Source organism: Tinamus guttatus, unplaced genomic scaffold (assembly GCF_059628265.1).
Source record: "Tinamus guttatus ecotype Peru unplaced genomic scaffold, ASM5962826v1 Tinamus_guttatus_pri_ptg000599l, whole genome shotgun sequence".
NCBI classification, from domain to species: Eukaryota; Metazoa; Chordata; class Aves; order Tinamiformes; family Tinamidae; genus Tinamus; species Tinamus guttatus.
In genome coordinates this window covers 3,660,399-3,677,907 of record NW_028289133.1, presented here as the reverse complement: position 1 = coordinate 3,677,907, position 17,509 = coordinate 3,660,399, and the positions used below count along the sequence as shown (strand labels likewise).

At 43.4% G+C, this 17,509-nt stretch overlaps 1 protein-coding gene across 2 annotated transcripts in view; it reads left to right on the top strand.

Moving 5' to 3' along the window:
* The first annotated feature begins 511 nt into the window (after positions 1 to 511).
* The window catches only part of RHEB (Ras homolog, mTORC1 binding), a 32,866-nt gene continuing 15,868 nt past the window's right edge, over positions 512 to 17,509 (top strand). Inside the window, exons 1-2 of one of the 2 annotated variants that reach the window (XM_088534768.1) lie at positions 512 to 774; positions 15,450 to 15,521. In XM_088534768.1, the coding sequence (XP_088390894.1) occupies positions 723 to 774; positions 15,450 to 15,521 (124 nt within the window). In that variant the 5' untranslated portion in view covers positions 512 to 722. The remainder of the gene's footprint in view (positions 775 to 15,449; positions 15,522 to 17,509) is intronic. The other variant, XM_088534767.1, reaches the window with a different exon arrangement.

The following is a 17,509-nucleotide window of genomic DNA, read 5'->3' as shown; positions in this document are numbered from 1 at the left end:
AGTCATCGGGACCGGCATTTCCCCGGGGCAAACAGAAGCCAGCGCACAAGGGCAGCGCACGGAGGAAACGGCGAGGCGTTTTTAAAACGGCAGCGGGAGGGCGAAAGCTGCGGGCGGGCGCAGCGGCCCCTCAGGGCGGGCGCCGCCTCCCGCCGCCGGGCGCAGCCGTTGGAGCCCGCGCGGCCGTTGCGGGGACCAACGGCTGCTCCGAGCGCACGCGCGGCAGCGCCGCAACGCGTCAGCCAATCCGAGGCGCCGCTGGGCAGAGCCGCGACGCTCCTCAGCCAATCCGCAGCGCCGCTTGGCAGAACGGCGGCACTCCCCCCAGCCAATCCGCGGCGCCGCTTGGCCCTTTCAACCCCCGCCTGTGGCCGCGGCCGCTCCCTCGCAGCCAATGGGCGCGCGCGTTCCGCGGCGCGCGCGCGCGGCGGCCCAATGGGCGCGCGGCGGGGGGGAGGGCGCACCGTGACGCAGCGCGTTTCCCCCCTGGCGCCGGGCGCCGCTGCGGGCTGTGACGCGCGAGGCGCCGGGGCGCGAGGGGCCGGCGGTCACGTGAGGCGGGCGCCGCCGCCGCCGCGCAGCGCGCGCGCCCGGACACTCGCTCCCGCCCCCGCCGCATGTGGCTGGCGGCGCTGCCCGCTCCCCGCCGCTGCCGCCGCCGCGACCACGACCGCCGCGCCAGCCGCCGCCCTTGATGTGGTTCGGGGCCGGGCGGGGAGAAGATGCCGCCGTCCAAGTCCCGCAAGATCGCGATCCTGGGCTACCGTAGCGTGGGTGAGCGCCGGGGGCGGCGCGGGGGCGGTGGCAGGTGCGGCAGCGCCGAGGGCCCGGGCGCTGCCCTGGCGGGGCCGGAGCGCGCAGCCGCGGCGGGCGGGCGGCGGCCATGGCGGCGCTGCGGGCCCGGGGCTGCGGGCCGGGGCAGCCGCCGCTCCCGTGCCCTTAATAGGAAGTTTGACTCGGGTCCCCCCTCCCGCCGCCCGCGCCGGGGCTTTTCTCCCTTTTCCTTATTTATTTATTTTTTTCTCTCCGCCACCGTTCTCCGGTTCTCAGCGTCCCCCCCCCCAGTTAATTTATTTATTAATTATGTTCAGGACCTTCCTGCCCCCGCCGCGAGGAGCCGCAGGCCCCGCTCGTCCCCGCTCCACGCCTCGGCGAGGCCCCGCTCCCGCCAGGCCCCGTGCGCACCTTGCGCGGGTGCGGGATGCGCCGCGGGATCAGCGGGATGCTCCAGGCCGAGCGACTCTCCCCAGCCGCTTCCCTGCGCCGCAGCATCCAGAGCTTTCCTTGGGAATGCGACAGTAAAGGCAGCTTGGGTTTTTATTCCTCCCGCTCGCTGCTTTCCAGCTTTTCTTTTTTTAAAGCAGTCCCATTGCCCGGAGCTGCTCCATCTCCCCACCGGTAGCAGGAAAAGCTCTGGAGCCGGCCGCGCCGATCAGCGCTGGCCTGCGCCACGCGTAGGAATCCAGTCGGGAATCCAATCCGCACCGATGGGAGTGGGAGAACTTCCTGGAACCATCCAGTGCCAGGCTGCACTAGCTGGCAGCCTCTCTGTAACTGCCCACACCTGTGATCTCTGTGTATTTATTATTTATTTTTTCCTCCTCCTACATTCGTGGTCTTGGTGGCCTTCAAGGGAAACAGTTTCAGACGTTTCAACGCTCAGGTGCTTGCAGCAGTGCTAGATAAACCTTGATACAGCTGCTCTAATCAGACTTGGAAACGTAGATGGATATTGCAGATTATGTGTGGTTGGGAAAAAAGTGCGCGGTTGAAAGAGGTAAGGAAACAGCTGTACTGCTGTAAGAGGAGTTTCTACACAAAATAACGGCCAGATTAATGGACTGTCTTTGTGTGCACTCAGCAGAAAAGAGCCATGAAAACAAAGCTTTTTGTTCAAAATTAGAAAAGATGTCTGAGTAAGTAGAGATGGGGGAATTTCTTTGATGTTTTGTGTGAAACTGCACAGTGATTTTGAGGTGCGGTGATGTAAAAAGGGCGTTGAGTTTGCTTTTAAAAATAACAGTTAGTCGTAGACTAGTCACTTTACACAGTGTATGTACTATGCAATATTGCAGTTTTATTGTCTACCTTGTGTGAGGTTTTCTGTTCCCCTTTTTTTTTTTTTTTTCTTTGAGCAACGATTTAAAAACAACTAATAGGCAGAAAAAGCGGGAAGGAAAAATCAAAGTTGGGGTAGTGGCCTGAGTGTAACAGAAGCCTTACTTTTCTAAAATACCAGTCCAGATTTCATCTTGGAAAGATGAAAGATCAGAGCTTTGGTCTTTTGTCTATTGAATGAAAAGCAGCAGTCAGATAGTATGTGATACTAGATAATATCTAATCAATGGAGAAAATTAGGTGTTGCTAGTCTTGTCAGTCCTGCAAGCTAAAATGCTTTGAGTAAAGGTAATTATGCAAAAAAAAAAAAAATGCTTCTAGGAAGATATGGGCAGTAAGTTATTTAATGGCTTTTAAGACCTGCTACTGAACTGCCTCAACTACAGCTTCTCAGACTAGTGGAGTATTAGACTTGATAGGATTTTTTTTTTTTTTTTAGGTTGACCACAAGTTGTAGGTAACAAGGAATTACTGGGGTAATGAAATAAGAACTACAGTAAACGAGAGTTTTTTTTTTTTTCCAGCTAATTCTGTATTCCTCACTTGTTCATCTTGCCTTTTCAAGCAGTTCTTCTTAGATACGGGACCAGTAAATATTTAATCAAATACTTCTCTACTTCTACTGCTTGGATTTTTAAATCATTGGGGCTTAACTTTCATCCTGTAGAAACTACTTGAAAACAAAAAAAACTGTAAGATTTCATTGGGTTCTGTGTTTACCCTGTTTTTTTTTTTAAGTCTAGGAAAATGGCTGCTTAGTTGGGCTTCGAGGAAACGCCAAGCAAATCTTGCTTTCTGTGATGATGGAATGAGTGTTATTCGTGCTAGTTAAAAAATCTAATCTCTTCTTAAGAGAAGCTATTTGAGAAAACAAGGGGCTACTCCATCAGCGAAACTGTGCTCTGTGTGCAACTTGCCTATAGAGTATGGTGCTCTACTAATTTCTGATTAGGCTGGTCAGAAAATGAAGAGCTTTATTGCCCGTGTTTCTTTCAGATATATATGGAAATAGCCAGGTTTTGATGACATCTCTCATGGGATGAGCTTCTCCTTACAGGAGATGATTCAACAACTTGGAGAGACTCTCAGGTTATGCATCTACATAATAGTGGGCAGGCACGTCCTCCAGGGCTCTGTGAAGGAGAGTCCAACTCCTTCACTGACTTTGTTCTAAGTTTTCTACTTACATTAGACTTTATCCCAGTGCTATCAGTTAGAGAAGTGTTTGGGAGTGGTATCTCACACGCTAATTTCATGTCTGAAACTAGTGCACGTTGCTGTGAGCTGTGATCGAAGACATCCCAGGGGATACTGCCATGCGGATGCACTTTCCGGGGGGAACAGGGGACAGAGTATTTGCCACGAGCTTGAGGACTTGTCTGTGGTGGAGAAGGCTGTACAGAACACAGGTTGCAGCGTTGCTGCTGGTATTCCAGATCAACCTGCCAAAATCAGAATGCTATTTCTGAATTTACAACTTTGAACTGACCTGAAAATGCTTTCTAGGTCAACTCCTAGCTCTGAAAGAGAGCCCAATAAAGTTACTGGTAGCTTACCCACTTTCCAGCTAAATAGCACCTGGTGGCTTGGAGATCTGTATGTCTGCATTCCTGTGCAGGTGGAAAGCAGTCCCTGCTGCAGCTTGCAGGCAGAAGCTATCGTGGCCCATGGATGCAGCATGCAGATAGCAAACAAACTGCAGCAGAACAAAATTACCTGCTATGTTACAGGTTTGAATTTATTTTGCTCAATGCAACCACCTTAGATATCAAAATATCTAAGGTCAAAATTTTGCCAAGTGCCAAGATTTTCTTACTGCTTTCCCGGTTAGGACTGTGCTCATTCTGCCGGGCTGCAGCAGTGTTGCTAAACGAGATGGTTGCAACTACCAAGGGACTGAAAGGAAACTTGAAATGCCAGTTTTAATTGCATTTCATTTTGCCTGGCTTTACGGTTAGCAGTAAACGTTGCTGCAGTGCATTTGATAGCAGTAGCTGGGAGCACTAGAGGCAGCGTGTTCAGCTGTAATATCAAGCCACACTGAGGTTATTTGAGGACACTGTTCTAGAATTAACTCTTAAATTGCCTACTCCAATTTCTTTTTATTGTAATGCTTGCGGTTTTTGCTTGTGTATTTCAGTCTTTTGATACTTGATTTTTTCAGATTAAACATTGAAGAAAGAAACGGGGTAACGTATAGATTCTGTAATTTATATGAAGCTGAAGCTGTTTGTTTCTATCTTTTGCGCTGTCGTAAGCGTGGGTTCTGGGTAAACTAACTGCCTCTGTGGTATGCACTGCTATGGAAACTTAGTCTAACCACACGTTTGGAATTAGAAGAGCAAGCTAAAACATGATAAACTAAAGATGATTAATTGCCTATAGCTCTCCTGAAGGTGACAGAAACCACTACTTGACTTAATTGTGCATTCAGTCTAAAATTCAAACAGTTTCTCTGTGAGATCTTCCTACTAAACTCAAGCTCTGCAAATACCGTTTGACTCAAAACGGACCTGTCCAAGTATTGACTCAAAAGTGTCCTGTATCAGAGGCTGCAGAAATGAGTTGCAGTTGTGGAACATCTAGTGTCACTCGCTGATGTAAAAGTGTCTCCTGAAGCACTCGAGAGACTGGCTTGTGTTTTCAGAGGCCTGCATGGGAAATGAATGCATTCTTTGCTTTGAATTTGTTAGCATGAGAAACCAAAATGTTGTTCCTCAGTTCAGAGGTGGTTGTTGCTTAAAATTTTCCTCTTGCATTCCTGGTCAGGAAACTTACTTTCACCTACTATGTTTGCATGCTGATAAGAGCAGTCTTGAAAATTGGGGGGTTACAGGGAAGGGGAAGAATGTGGAGAAAACCCAAGTTAGATGTTGTCTGGTCGAGCCCTTAATGAAATATGTGTATTAGTTTCAGCAAAAATACCTAGGAAAGTGGGTCACTGAAGATGACAGTCACTGTTGGAGAATTATGCAGTCCAGTGGGATGCTGAACTGTTTTGTGGGGGGAAGATGCTCACACTGAGGCTGTAGCAAGGACGTAAATGGATGCCGTTGTTTAACGGAGGGGCCTGCAGTGCAGCTCTCCCCGTGAGCTGTAGCTGCCTCTTGCTTTTGGCTGGCCATGCAGCGAAGGCCCTTGCAGTGAACTGTGCAGCGCGGGGCCTGCCCTTGTGCTAGCTCACCTGCAGCCCTCTTAGCACCTTAGGTAAGACCTGGTAAGTCTTTCCGTGAAAACTACTGCCGTGAGAAGAGGATGTTTTTGTTCAGCTCGGCCGCTTCGGCGCGTTGGCCGTGCAAACAGCAGCACTGGCAGCAGGGAACGGGGGCGAGAACGGGCGCTGTTTGCGGGAGGGTGGAGCAGCCTCTTTGTGGCAGTGCAGACCTTGATTCAATCTGACCGATTATGAAACCACATCTGCAAGTATTTTTCTCTGCTACTCCAGAAAAGCATGAACTTTTTTTTTTTTTGTCAATTTTCAGCAGCAAGTTGGGCTTATATAGCTCTCTTGCTAGGAAAAGGTAGTCTTGGAAAGTGAATTGTGTGCCAAGGAGCCATGAATAAATCCAGTTTTTCAGGATTCTTGTTTTAATAACCTTTTCAGTCAAATTTAATCCTTTCATGCAGAATCAAGGAAAGGTAAGGGATTTGTCCTGTGGTAAGGGACAAATCTGAAGGGCTCCGTGGCTTTTCACAATTATCTTCAGTGATTGGTAGGTTGCTTTACAAAATACCCGGTGTCTGCAAATTCCAAGTGACCCCTCTCTTATTTGTAGGGATTTATCAACAGTCTTGCAGCAGGGAACTCTGGTTCTTCCTCAGTTTATGCTACTCTTTGATCACTGTGCCAGCAAATTTTAGGTGCTGTAGTATGAGGGATGCAGGATGAGACAGTGGTGAAAAAATCTGACTTGTCCAGGAAAATCTGTCAATGAAGACGAAGACAAAGCAAGCAGCAAATACTGAGTGAGCGCTGGGAGCTCCAGCAGGAGGGAAGAGCATTTGGAATTTCTTTGTGACTTCCTAAACCAATTAGAGAACTTCTGACTAGAACACGAAGAGTTTATAGTTGTTTAATTTGGACGAAATCCTTAAGAGTTTGTGGCCAATGGCCAAAGGTTAATCTTTTGAAGCCTAAGAGTGAGTAAATTATTTCTGATGGCCTTTTAAGGAATAGAAAACTCTAATGTGTGACACTCAAGACTTTTTCAGAGAAGTTGTGGTGTTTATAATATTGAACAGATTTGAGCTGAAGAAATTACTACTCTTCTCTGTTGTGGTTTAACTTACATTTTAAGCAGTGAAGTGTTCTTTTAGCTGGCTTTTAGATACAGTGCTGAAGTCTTAATCCATGGGAGGCTGATACTTCTGAAATGATTATCTTTATTCTAAGTATATTAAATTGTGACAACCCGAACAGCAGACATGCCAAACCTTAGATGGTTATTTGAATTCTATAGAGTTTTGAGTTGGGCAAATTTTCATTTGGAAAGAGCATATGTAGGTGCTGTGCAGTTAGTGGGAGTGCACGCTCATGTGTAAGTGTGGAAGGAAGCCACGATATTAAGAAGTGACTTGACACCACTGTCTCCTTAGTGGGATGCATCTGTCCAGCTTCAAGAGCTTGTCAGGTTGCATTGCCAAAACATCAGTCAGTGTTAGGGCCTCCTCTGCATGTGCTCCTGCTGCGTGCAGAAGGGCTGGGATGGATGATGTGCAGGAAAACTCCATGAAGTCCCCACTACAAACTGGCAAAATCACGTGCCTGAGAATAACGTGGTAAATCGTATTTGGCCTTGAGGTTTGGTCATCTATTAATCATAAGCTTTTAGTTCAAAAACATATTTCAAAATAATCACTTTGAATTAGAACTGGATGTTTCTGCTTGGAAGTTTGCACGTTAACAAGAATTGTTTTTCTTAGCTTGCTGCAATACTTTTTATTTTGCTTTCTTGGAAAAAGAGACTGTTGTACAAATGGATGTTACACCGATGGTGTGCAAATTCTGAATAAAGGTATTAGTCGTGCTACTTCAGCTTAATTCTAGTCAAGAACACTGTGTTTGGAGAAAAGAGTTGTCAGATTTTTTGGTAAACTGTTTGTGGCTTGCTGAATTGCAGTCTAAAAATTGTTTAAATAAAAGATAAATCAAGTTTCTCTGAGCAGTAAAAGTAGAGGGAATGAGGAGTTGTCAGAGTACTTCAAAATAATCATCTTTATACAGCGTGTATCAAAGAATCTTATGCCACTTCATTTTTTTCTGCTTGCTCTTCCCAAGCTGCAGGAGATCTTTATCTTTAGGTGTAATGGTAGGGCAGAGGGGAAAAGTTAACATGAGGCTGCTGGAACTGCTTCAGTGTCCAGCTTAAATTTCTACTTGGATGTTTTCCCTAAGCCTAGCATTGAGTGGCTGTGCTTTTGTCGCAACAAACTACTATAAGTGAGTGTAAGTTAATGATGGTACAGAAAAATCAGATGATACCTTGTCTCTTAGGGCTTCCAGACAAAGAGATCTTAATCTGCAAAAGCCATTATCCCATATGTAATTATAGATAATGACAGAACTGCTGAATATATGTTCTTCCTCCTCTCCCCCCCAAAGATAATCGGAAGAATATCCCATTACTCTGACGGCCAGACAGTTATGTGGACATGGGCATCCTGAGGTTGAAGGGATTTAAATGTAGAGGTTGATGAAGAGGCAAAGGGCAGTAAGAGAAGAGAGGTAAAGCTTGGGGTAAATCTTGTCCTTTGACCTATTTGCCTTTAATTCATATTGTATTCTTTTCTGTCAAGTAGAAGCTGCAAGGAATAGACTTGAACACTCACCATTTAACTGAACAATAGCTAAGTTTTAATCACTGCTGCCATGTGAGAGTTTAATTTGTGTTGCTGTGTGAGACTTGTAGAGCAGACAAATGCATGGAGCTGCTCTGTCTCTTGAGAAGGTCAGCTTGAAGTTAAGATGTCTAAAATTGTAGCCTGATACTCAATTCCTTGTCCAAGCTGCATGATTGTGCTGAGTACTGGAAACTGAAGAATCCAGCTTGTTTTGGCAAATACTTCCTCATGTACTGAACCTGGGCTGCCTGGAAGAAGTTTTAGTAGGCAAAAGTGGTTTAAACATTTAAAACAGTTTAGTGTAGGGTTGCAGTTGTCGTCTTCCGTTTTTTCCTGGGCTTTTCCAAGCATGTGCCTGTGGTGTGAGGTTTTTTGTTGGTTTGTTCTGCTTTTTGTGCATTGCAAATGTCATCTGTATTGTGACCTTTAGTATTGCTATAAAAACTCAGAGTAAAAGAGTATGATTCCAGTCCCAGAACTTACAAACTGAAATATGTTTTGAACCAGCAGATGGATGCACGCTGGTTTGGAGGGTGAGAAAAGCCAATTGGCTGCTGTGACAAGCTGGGATTTTCTAGCATGCTGTAGGAAATGAGCATTACCTGTTCTATCTGCTCTACCCTATGCAAGATCAGCTGTGTCATGTCATAGATGCCTGATGCTTGGCTTACATTCCTTTAGAATTCCTCGTGGTTGAGGGCTATAAGGATTCCTCTAGTAATCTGTATGGAATTGTCTTCACTTCAGAGTCCTTTTTTTTTTTTTTTTTTTTTTTTTTTTTCTTGTTGTCTGCCATGATGTGTCTTTTAGGATACTATTATTTGAAATACTCTTTACTGTTAATAGGTTGTCTTCTGTCATCAGTGACTACTATGTCATGTTGACCTTCTAGACAAAATCCTTTCTTGGTTGATTTTGTAGGCTTTACAGTGGAAACCCAGGGGAAAGAAAAAGTGTATAAATGAAGGAGCCTTGCAGTAAGAGAGTGCAGGGCTGGATGTTAGTGACAAACTCTAGCTATTTTCAATGTAGTGCTGTGAAGATGGTGTTTAACCAGTTGTGCTTTCTTCAACACAGAATGGTCAGCAAGGGGAGGAACTTCAGGCAGCGTGCACACTGAGTTGAGAAGATCGAGAATTGAATTGGAGGAAAGAAACTGTGGTAACTTGTCCAAAGGTGGTCTAAAACCATGGGGGAGAGAGTGTTTGTAGAGGAAAGTACAGCATGGGGCTCACTGTGGTTGATGTTGAAACGGTTGTGCATGGATTTACAGCAGAGACTCTCACATGTTGTTATTACAGACCTTTTGCCCTTACAGCAGCCACGGCAACGTGCTTGTGCTGTGCCCAGGTGTTCCTTGCACTAGCGCAGCACAACCTAAGTGATGGAGATCCAACTCTGTTATATTCAGTCAAGACAGTCTCACTGTCTACCTTGTGCATCTGTTGACAGAGGTGGAGTGGAGTTGGCTGTGTCCTGTTCCACCGGTGGGAGGGAGAGGCAAGGCTGAGTTTTTGTCAGTGGCCCTGGGCATCACCCGCTGTCTTCTCTGCTGAGGGATCTTAATGTGTCAGGGCTGGTCCCATATTTTCTGGCGCTTCATGTGCGTTGGGCTGGTCAACAGGTCTGTGCACTCATCCTGAGAGCTGCTGGCAGATGCTTCCCACTGAAGCCAGGTTTGCACTGCCATGTGTCTCCTTTGGGTGTTCTTACAGGTTGGTCAGGAGTTCCACTTCAGGTGAAGCTGAAATCCCTTAGCTCCAGTTGCTGGATATCCCTGTGGCACAGGTACCATGCTCTCCGCTTGGCTGGTGTTACCAAGAGGGGATACTGCTGTTATTACCTCTTAGGATTTTGTCAGGTGTTACCTTCTGTTGCCCTAAACAGAGGAGAAAGAAACCTCTCTGTTAGGGTCGTTCTGGTGATGCCAACAAGGTCCTCGAGGCTGGTGATCACGGGCAGGTCCTGGCAGGAGGGTCTGTCCCTCACTATTTCACTTGTATCCATATGCGTTGTGGGGTGCTGTGATATGGTCAGGAACAAGCTCCTAGACAAGCTGGCTTTCACTTATCCTTTCTAAAGTGATGCCAGGAAAGATTCTCTGACCTTTTCAGAGACTTCAGCCCTCTGCTCGGGTGTCGTTTCAGGCAGCAGCGAGACCCGGTGAACGCAGCTTTGTGAGCAGGGAGTGCTCCCTTGCTGATCCTATAGCTCCAGTCCCCACATGTTAAGCACAGAAAGCCCCTAGGGAGCACCTGCATTTCAGTGAGACACACTGATCCCCTAAAGATTGAGGGCCTCCATCTCACAAAGGGTTGGTGCTGTTAGGGCTTTCTCTGAACTGAAAAGACAATTTTTATTTGCAGTGGCGTAGAATTTTAAGTCTGCTTTAATGGTGAAAGAATGAGTGTTACTAAAAGTATCTTTGGAAGACATTTGACGTTGTGCGTATCTGGGTATCTAAGGTAAAGGTCAGGTTTATTCAGATACCTAAAAGCTGCCTCACATGTGTGGATAATGAGAGACTACTTGGCTTCCACCCAGCAGTAAGAATTGTGCTTTGCCTCTTAGAAATAATAATAAAAAATCAATATAAAGCTCAAAGTATTGTCCTCGTGAGAGTCAGAACTTGAAACATGAGAATCTGATTTTTTATTTTATTTTTAAGTTCAGTAAGTCTTGCTTGAACAAGAGCAGAGCGTATCAAGTTGTCCTGCCCAACATTTAGTTTGGGAATAGGTTTGTACACCCCTAATTATGGTAGCAGGCCATGCCTGCTATGTTACATCTGAGTTTCTATTACCAGCCTAAGGTTTTAGCCAGGGTTTTAACAGGAGAGGGAGATGGAAAAGTGCTGCACTGCAGGAAATGTGTTGGTTGACTATGTCAGATGTGAATATCGTAATTTCTTTTATGTTTAGCAGAGTCCCTGGTGAAGTTGGCCTGACCCACTTGATGTACTTGGATGCAGCCATCCATACATGTGAAATGAGTGCCACAAATGGCTCCTGCATGTGTTTCCTTTCTTTTTAAGTGTTGGAACAGCCTTAATGTTTCTGACAACTGATGGCAAACACATGGAATTAAAATTGTTTGCTTCATTAAAAGAGAAATACCAGAAAAACTATGGTACTGTGTGTCTTTCTGCCAACAAGGTAACAAGCAGAGATAACTGCAATCTGCGCTAAAATGACTAAAGCATTTGTACTGCCAATTCTTTGCAGAGGTTACTGACCTAAAATGGAGACAAAATAGGCATCTGGAAGTGGTAACTAAGCTGTTACAGCAAAACAGCATTTTTTTTTTCTTGATACTTGCATTAGTATCTATTTCTTGGCAACCAAAATGCAAGTGAACGTTGAGGGAAGAGCGGCGCTGCTGGCTAGACCTGGTTTGCTGTGGAGTATCGGATGGGGGTGAAGCACCTGCTCTCCTCTCGCGCCTCTCGCAGCAAATCTCACGTAGGGAGCATTGCTATGACTCCTTGATTCGTGTTTTGAGAGCTCAGTCCTGCCAGGTTTGCAGGGGCCTGCAACTGTGATGGGAAGCTTGCCCAACTGCATCGAAATGTGGAGAAAATAAAGGAAAGCAAGGAAGTCATCTGGCTCACAGGGGAATCCCTCAAGCTGGTCCTATAGTGCAGAAAGCAAGGAAATAAGCATGTCCTCTTCTCCATGAAGCTTGTGTTTGTGCATTGTCACATGGACCTGCTTGTCCTACTATAGGAGGGTTTTTTGCAACAGTATCTTGCCTTAGACTGTCAAATATATTTCTTCTGTTCTATTTCTTTCTCGGTATATAGGCAGGCAAGAGTTGTAGCAATGGGCTAGAGTGCCATAAAAGTTGAGACAGAGCTTTGTGTTCTGATCTGCTGTTTGGTGTCATGAAGGACCTCAAGAATAACAGAAGAAAAAACTCTTTGTTACTTTACCAAAAGTTGTCTCACTGGGATCCTAAGACTTTGGCTCTTGCAGGATTGTAAGGTCAGATTCCTTCATCTGTGCTGTAAAGCTCAACTAAAACTTTGAGAGGACTCCCACAGTCTGTGTGTTGAGACCTGAGTGCCAATATAATCCAGTTCACCCCTGCTGAGTGTGAATGTCCTCAAGGTTTTCTCTGTGGACATCAGAACATCAATTCCACCCTCGTGTTATGGTGTCCTAGGGAAACGACTGCAAAATTGGTCAAACTGCAGCCCAAAGTAGGTGTGAGTGCCTTGTTTGTGAGGACTAATTCCTTATGTTGAAAAAAACAATAATAATGGAATTAAGTTGCAAGTAAAGTGTAAAGTACTCCTAAGTGTACTGTTTTCTCCAAAAGTTAGAAGCAGAATTCTTTATCGGCTGTGGAGTATCCTTTCTATGGTAATTAAAATGATTGTTTGAACTGCATAAGTGGTCAGCAAAATAGCAAATACTTGGCCATTAGTAGGATTTGGGGAGGGAGGAATTCTTAACTAACAACATAAAATTGCTAGTAATACAGCCTTTTATTTCTAAGATTCTCTGCCATCTTGTCGTCTAAGAATAATTCTGCAAGTTTCTCTGTTGTGCAGTTAACCTGCAATGATGTTTCACCTGCATCTGCTGAAAGGTTTGATTTATCTCTTTCTGTACTCTGAGGACCATTTAACAGTCTGTATTATGGGAATGTTGATGCGTCTGTTTTGTAAATCTTACTATTCCGAATTACAGAAGCTAAAGAACCCAATGTTCAAGTTAAACTGAGCGTAGCTTTCAGTACAAAAACTTGACTGTGTACCAAAATTTCCAGTATCTTATGCACAATTATGCTCAACTTATTGTGCTTCACAGTAAGTTCATCTCATTCTGTCACTGATTTTTTTTTTTTTTTAACTATGAGATTTTCTTGAACTTTTTATGACAACTTAAACTCAGTTTCCTCCATAGGTAAAATGGAGTAGATTGGCTCCCAGGCTGTAAGAGATTAGGCTGATGGTGTGAATGAATTAGATGTTGCCAGCTGTTAAATGTTTAATAATTAAGAAAGTTGCTTAATTACTGCTCTGTCTCAATGCATTTCCTGTCTCTTCCTGTTTGTGTTAAGCTTTCTGATCCTAGATAGAGAATTAGGAGGTTAAACCATGATCTTTTCCAGGAAGTTTTTTTTTTTTTTTTTTTTTTTTTTTAAGTGATTTCTCACCTTAAATTCCTAAGTCTGCATCAGTTGAGTGAGCAGCTTTCAGCTGCCATTCTGCTGTGTTTCTGCTCATGTTGAGACCTCTTAGTCTCCACAGCTGTTTATTTTCCATAAAACTAGAGGGCATTTGCTGCAAATCAGCCTTTTTAGAGATACAAACCCTTGGGGAATCGACTGCTGCTGGTGTGAGCATCCTGCCTCCAGCCGCGGCCTCCTTTGAGGCTGCAACCTGGGAGCAACCTGTGTCCCACCAGCTGCGGTGGCAGCTCCAGATGGAGGTAGCACGTCCCTCAGAACACACTGCGTGCGGTTCCTGGCCTCTCCAATTCTCTCAAAATATGTCCTGATCCTCCTGAGGGAAGAGATGGGAGTGAAAGCCTCATTGCTTTCCTCTCCGTGAGCATCCAAAGGCCTGGACTCAAACCTGTGGGGCAAAGTTCAAGCAAAGCCCTTGTTTACATGTCCCCTGTGCTGCCACAGGGCAGCTGGGTGCTAATGCTGGAGGGTTTGCATTTCGGGTGCTCCTTTGCAAGTCCAGGCTCGGTGAGCTCGTGTTGCAGGCCCTGAGCCCAGGGGGATGTGGCTGAATCCAGGGCTGTGCAGTCCATCCCCACAGCACGCCTAGAAAAAGCAGCACCCAGAAAAGGTCCTCCTGGGACCAGAGAAAGCAGCCTTGCTAGAAGGCTCCTTGTAAAGCTTGTGAGGGGTAGCAGAGTGTTGGAATGCTGGCTTTTGTCTGTCTTTTTTTTACTTTTTGGAGGAAAGCAGTAATTAGTACAGCTAAATGCAGCATTTTGTGTTGGCTCTGGTTTTTTGCTAATACTCAGTTTCCAAATTAGTAAAGACAGAGCAGTCACGTCCTTCGGCAAGTCTAGAATGCCTGTTAGGAGGAAGAGGGGTGTTCAGATGTGATCATCTGCATGAGTGTTCTTCCTGATATGTGAAGATAAAGCAGCCTAAAACAGAAAAAAAAAATCCTGTTTTAAAATAGAGGTCTGTGGTTTTTCTTGTTTATTTGTTTTTTATTTTAAATCTGCCTGTGTTTTGTTGACTAAGAATCTGGAAGCATGAACTTTGAGTAACCTCTTCATAAGCTTATACACTGAAAAAGAAATAGCTTGCAAACTCCTTTAACTCATTTCTAAAATATATATATAGTGTTTCAGAAAGTTTCTTAAATGTAAAGTTTTGGGTCTGGTACAGCAGTGCTTCTTCATTTCTGGGATGACTTCAGATGCTGATTGTTATTTTTTCTGTTTGATCGATGTCTCCTGCAGCACCATGCTCTCTGTAAACCAGCCCAGGATATGTAGGATATCTGTAGTTTCACTGTTAGTTTTATTAGGAAATTGTATCTGATAACTTTGTTTGAAAAGACATTTGGAAAAAAAAATTGGTGCAGGTAGTTGATGGATTTTAACCTGAGGTTTATGTTTTGTTTGCAGTTCTTGCTGGTGAGAGTATAAAAGTGTGGAAAATATGTTCGTGTCCAAAAGTGGCTAACACACTTGGCAATCTTTGTAAGATTATATTTGTCCAGTAAACACAATGTAATAGGATCTAGTAGATTCCTGATGTAGGAGCTGTGCTGCAGTGGAAGGAGTGTTAAGACTTTAGTAATGCTTTGAAATGTATTTGCAAAGCTTTTAAAATTGCTTTTTACAGTCAGTTTATCTGGCTCATGTTTTACTGTCTTGTAAAACTCTTCACAACTTTTTTTTTTAAACGTAGCATTCACTATTTTTTTGCAGCGTGGCATGAAGATGATGAATAGAGGATAATAAATTGATCTCAAGAATTTTTAGATCGATCTTCTGTGAAAGAAAATATATTTAATATCCCAGTCAAACTAGTCAGTCAAAACTGACTAAATTTGACTGTTTTTTTCCAGTTTCTAATTTTTTCCTGTAATGACTGAAAATTATTCCTGCTTTTCCGTATTTTGGGATGAAAAATCTTTCAAGTATGATCATTTGCCTTATCAGAGTAAAATTGGCCTTAAGAGATTTGGATGGTGCTACTTTTAGATTGGTTTGTAAAGAGGAGAGTGAAGCTTGAGCGATGCCGAAAGACTTATGCTAAAGCAAAAGCAGAGCATGTTGTGAGCTTTAACTTTTGCACTATTTTCAGTATATATTCTGATGATCCAGTTGCCAGAAATAGGCACTTAATTAAAATACAGGTCAGTTGTCTTGTACAGATAGTTTAGATGAACTATATAGGGTTTGTACTAGCTCTTATAAGCAGTATTAGTGTATCTATGTGTAAATGTAATGTGGTAACAACCCAAAGACTTGTTTTGATACCAATTCTTTTCCTTTGCTTTACAGGAAAATCTTCACTGACGATTCAGTTTGTGGAAGGACAGTTTGTTGATTCATATGATCCGACCATAGAAAATAGTAAGTGAATAACTGACAAGTTGTTTTTCAAGCGACTTCTCTAAATGGCACCAGCTCTTAGCAGAAGTCATTTTGATTATATGTATTATATTTGTGTGGACACTTATGTCTTGATGCTCTAGCTCATAAATTCAGCTTAACAGCTTATCTCTTAAACCAATGGGTGCCACACTTACAGCATTGCAGCTTGGAGATTGTGCGCATCTTTCTCCAAGCAACTAAATTATTTTAACACCAAAGGAAAAAGCAAACCCATCTGGCTAAAACGTATTTGCTTCTTGTATTATAGGTACCTTGTTGAACATCTGCTTCACCTAGGATCATTCAGGACAATTCAAATTGTCATACATCTGTGTAAATGTGTTGCTAGATGGAAGTATTATAAAACCTCAGATTTCTCATTTGATCAATGTATCTAGATGAACACAAAACTAGCTATTCCAGGAGCAAGTGGCTACCTTAGAAAGTAAACAGACTGTAGTCGTGATAACATGGACTGTCCTTAAATGACTCATTTCCCCTTGCATGATAAGAAGGGGAACAAGCCTTGCCCACGCACAACTCGCAGCAAATACTGGTAACTCTCCTCTCAAGCAATTGCTAAGTTGTTTTTATATTAGTGTCTTTGTGAATAGCTAGCATAGTGGGTAAGTAAGGGTACTAATACCAAAAATACTGTCAAGAGCAGCAAGTCTCTGGAGAGGCAAGTTACTCAGTATTTGTTACCATCCAGCCACCTCCTTAAGATCTAGCAGTGGCTCTAAAATACGTGGGCAGCTTGGTGTTACGCAGAGGTAACCGGCACAGCGAAACCTTGGATTCATGATGGTAACCCCAGAGCTTGTGCCTTTTTTTTTTTTTTTTTTTTTTTTTTTTTTTTTTTTTTTAAACCAATTCGGGCTTTTGCAATAGGATGTTGAACTTGCATAGTTCCCTGGAAATCTGAATGATGTATCAGGAGATACTTTTTAATGTATATCCTCATAATTAAAACTCAACAGCGCTATCAAGATATTTTACTTAGATTTTGCTTCATTTTGTGGTCTAGAATTAGAATTTTAGTTATTATTTGAAGAAACTTAACTTTGCTACAACAAGTGGATAACTTGTCCTTTGATCCACGTGACCTTTTAGTCTTTATGTGGATGTCATTATTAAATACCTCTCTTAAATCCTGTTATTAAATTTCACAATCCTGCTGTACTTTGTTACAATTAAGGTTTGTTTTGAATTAGAATTACTCAAAATGTTATCAGGTCTGAATGACTATCTGTAAAGTTAATAATTTTAAGCATCACCTTTACCCTCCACCTAAATTTGGTTAGAGTCTCTTAAGATGTCTACTGTGCTTGATAATATACAGGTTTATATGGATATAAAGCATTCAGCTTTGAGGAATTCTGGATTTATTTGATCTTATAATTTCTACTGGTATTGCTATGTCATAACATTAGGTATGTCATGACTTTAAAATTTATCTGGAGGCAGAGTGTCTTGATTAAACTTGTCTTTTTCACTTGGTGTTTTAATTGTTCAGAAAACAAACAGCATTATTCATTTGATGAGAGTCTTGTGGTCTGTGGCATGGCTGAAGGGATCTGCTTTCTGAGAGGTAGAGAACTGGGCATTTCTTGCATCAGAACTTGTTGCTGGGGATGCAAATGGGAAAAAAGATTTGCCCTGAGGTTCAAACCTGTAGGAAGTCTGTCTTTTCTCTAGGCAATGGAAGGCCTCAAAGGGAGAAGGTTTTAAAAATATTTATATGAATAACAAAGGAAATAATACTTAAGAGGCTTGCCATTGAAATATAAACTATATTGTAGTGCGTGTGGTTGTGTGTGTGTTTTTTTTTTTTTTTTTTTCTTTTTAAGATGGGCAGGTGAAACTGCAGTTATGAAAATATCAATATAAAAACAGTCTTTTTGACGGAACTCTTTAATCTTTTTTTTTTTTTAATATGAACCTTTGATAGGTCAATTTTTCTGCCT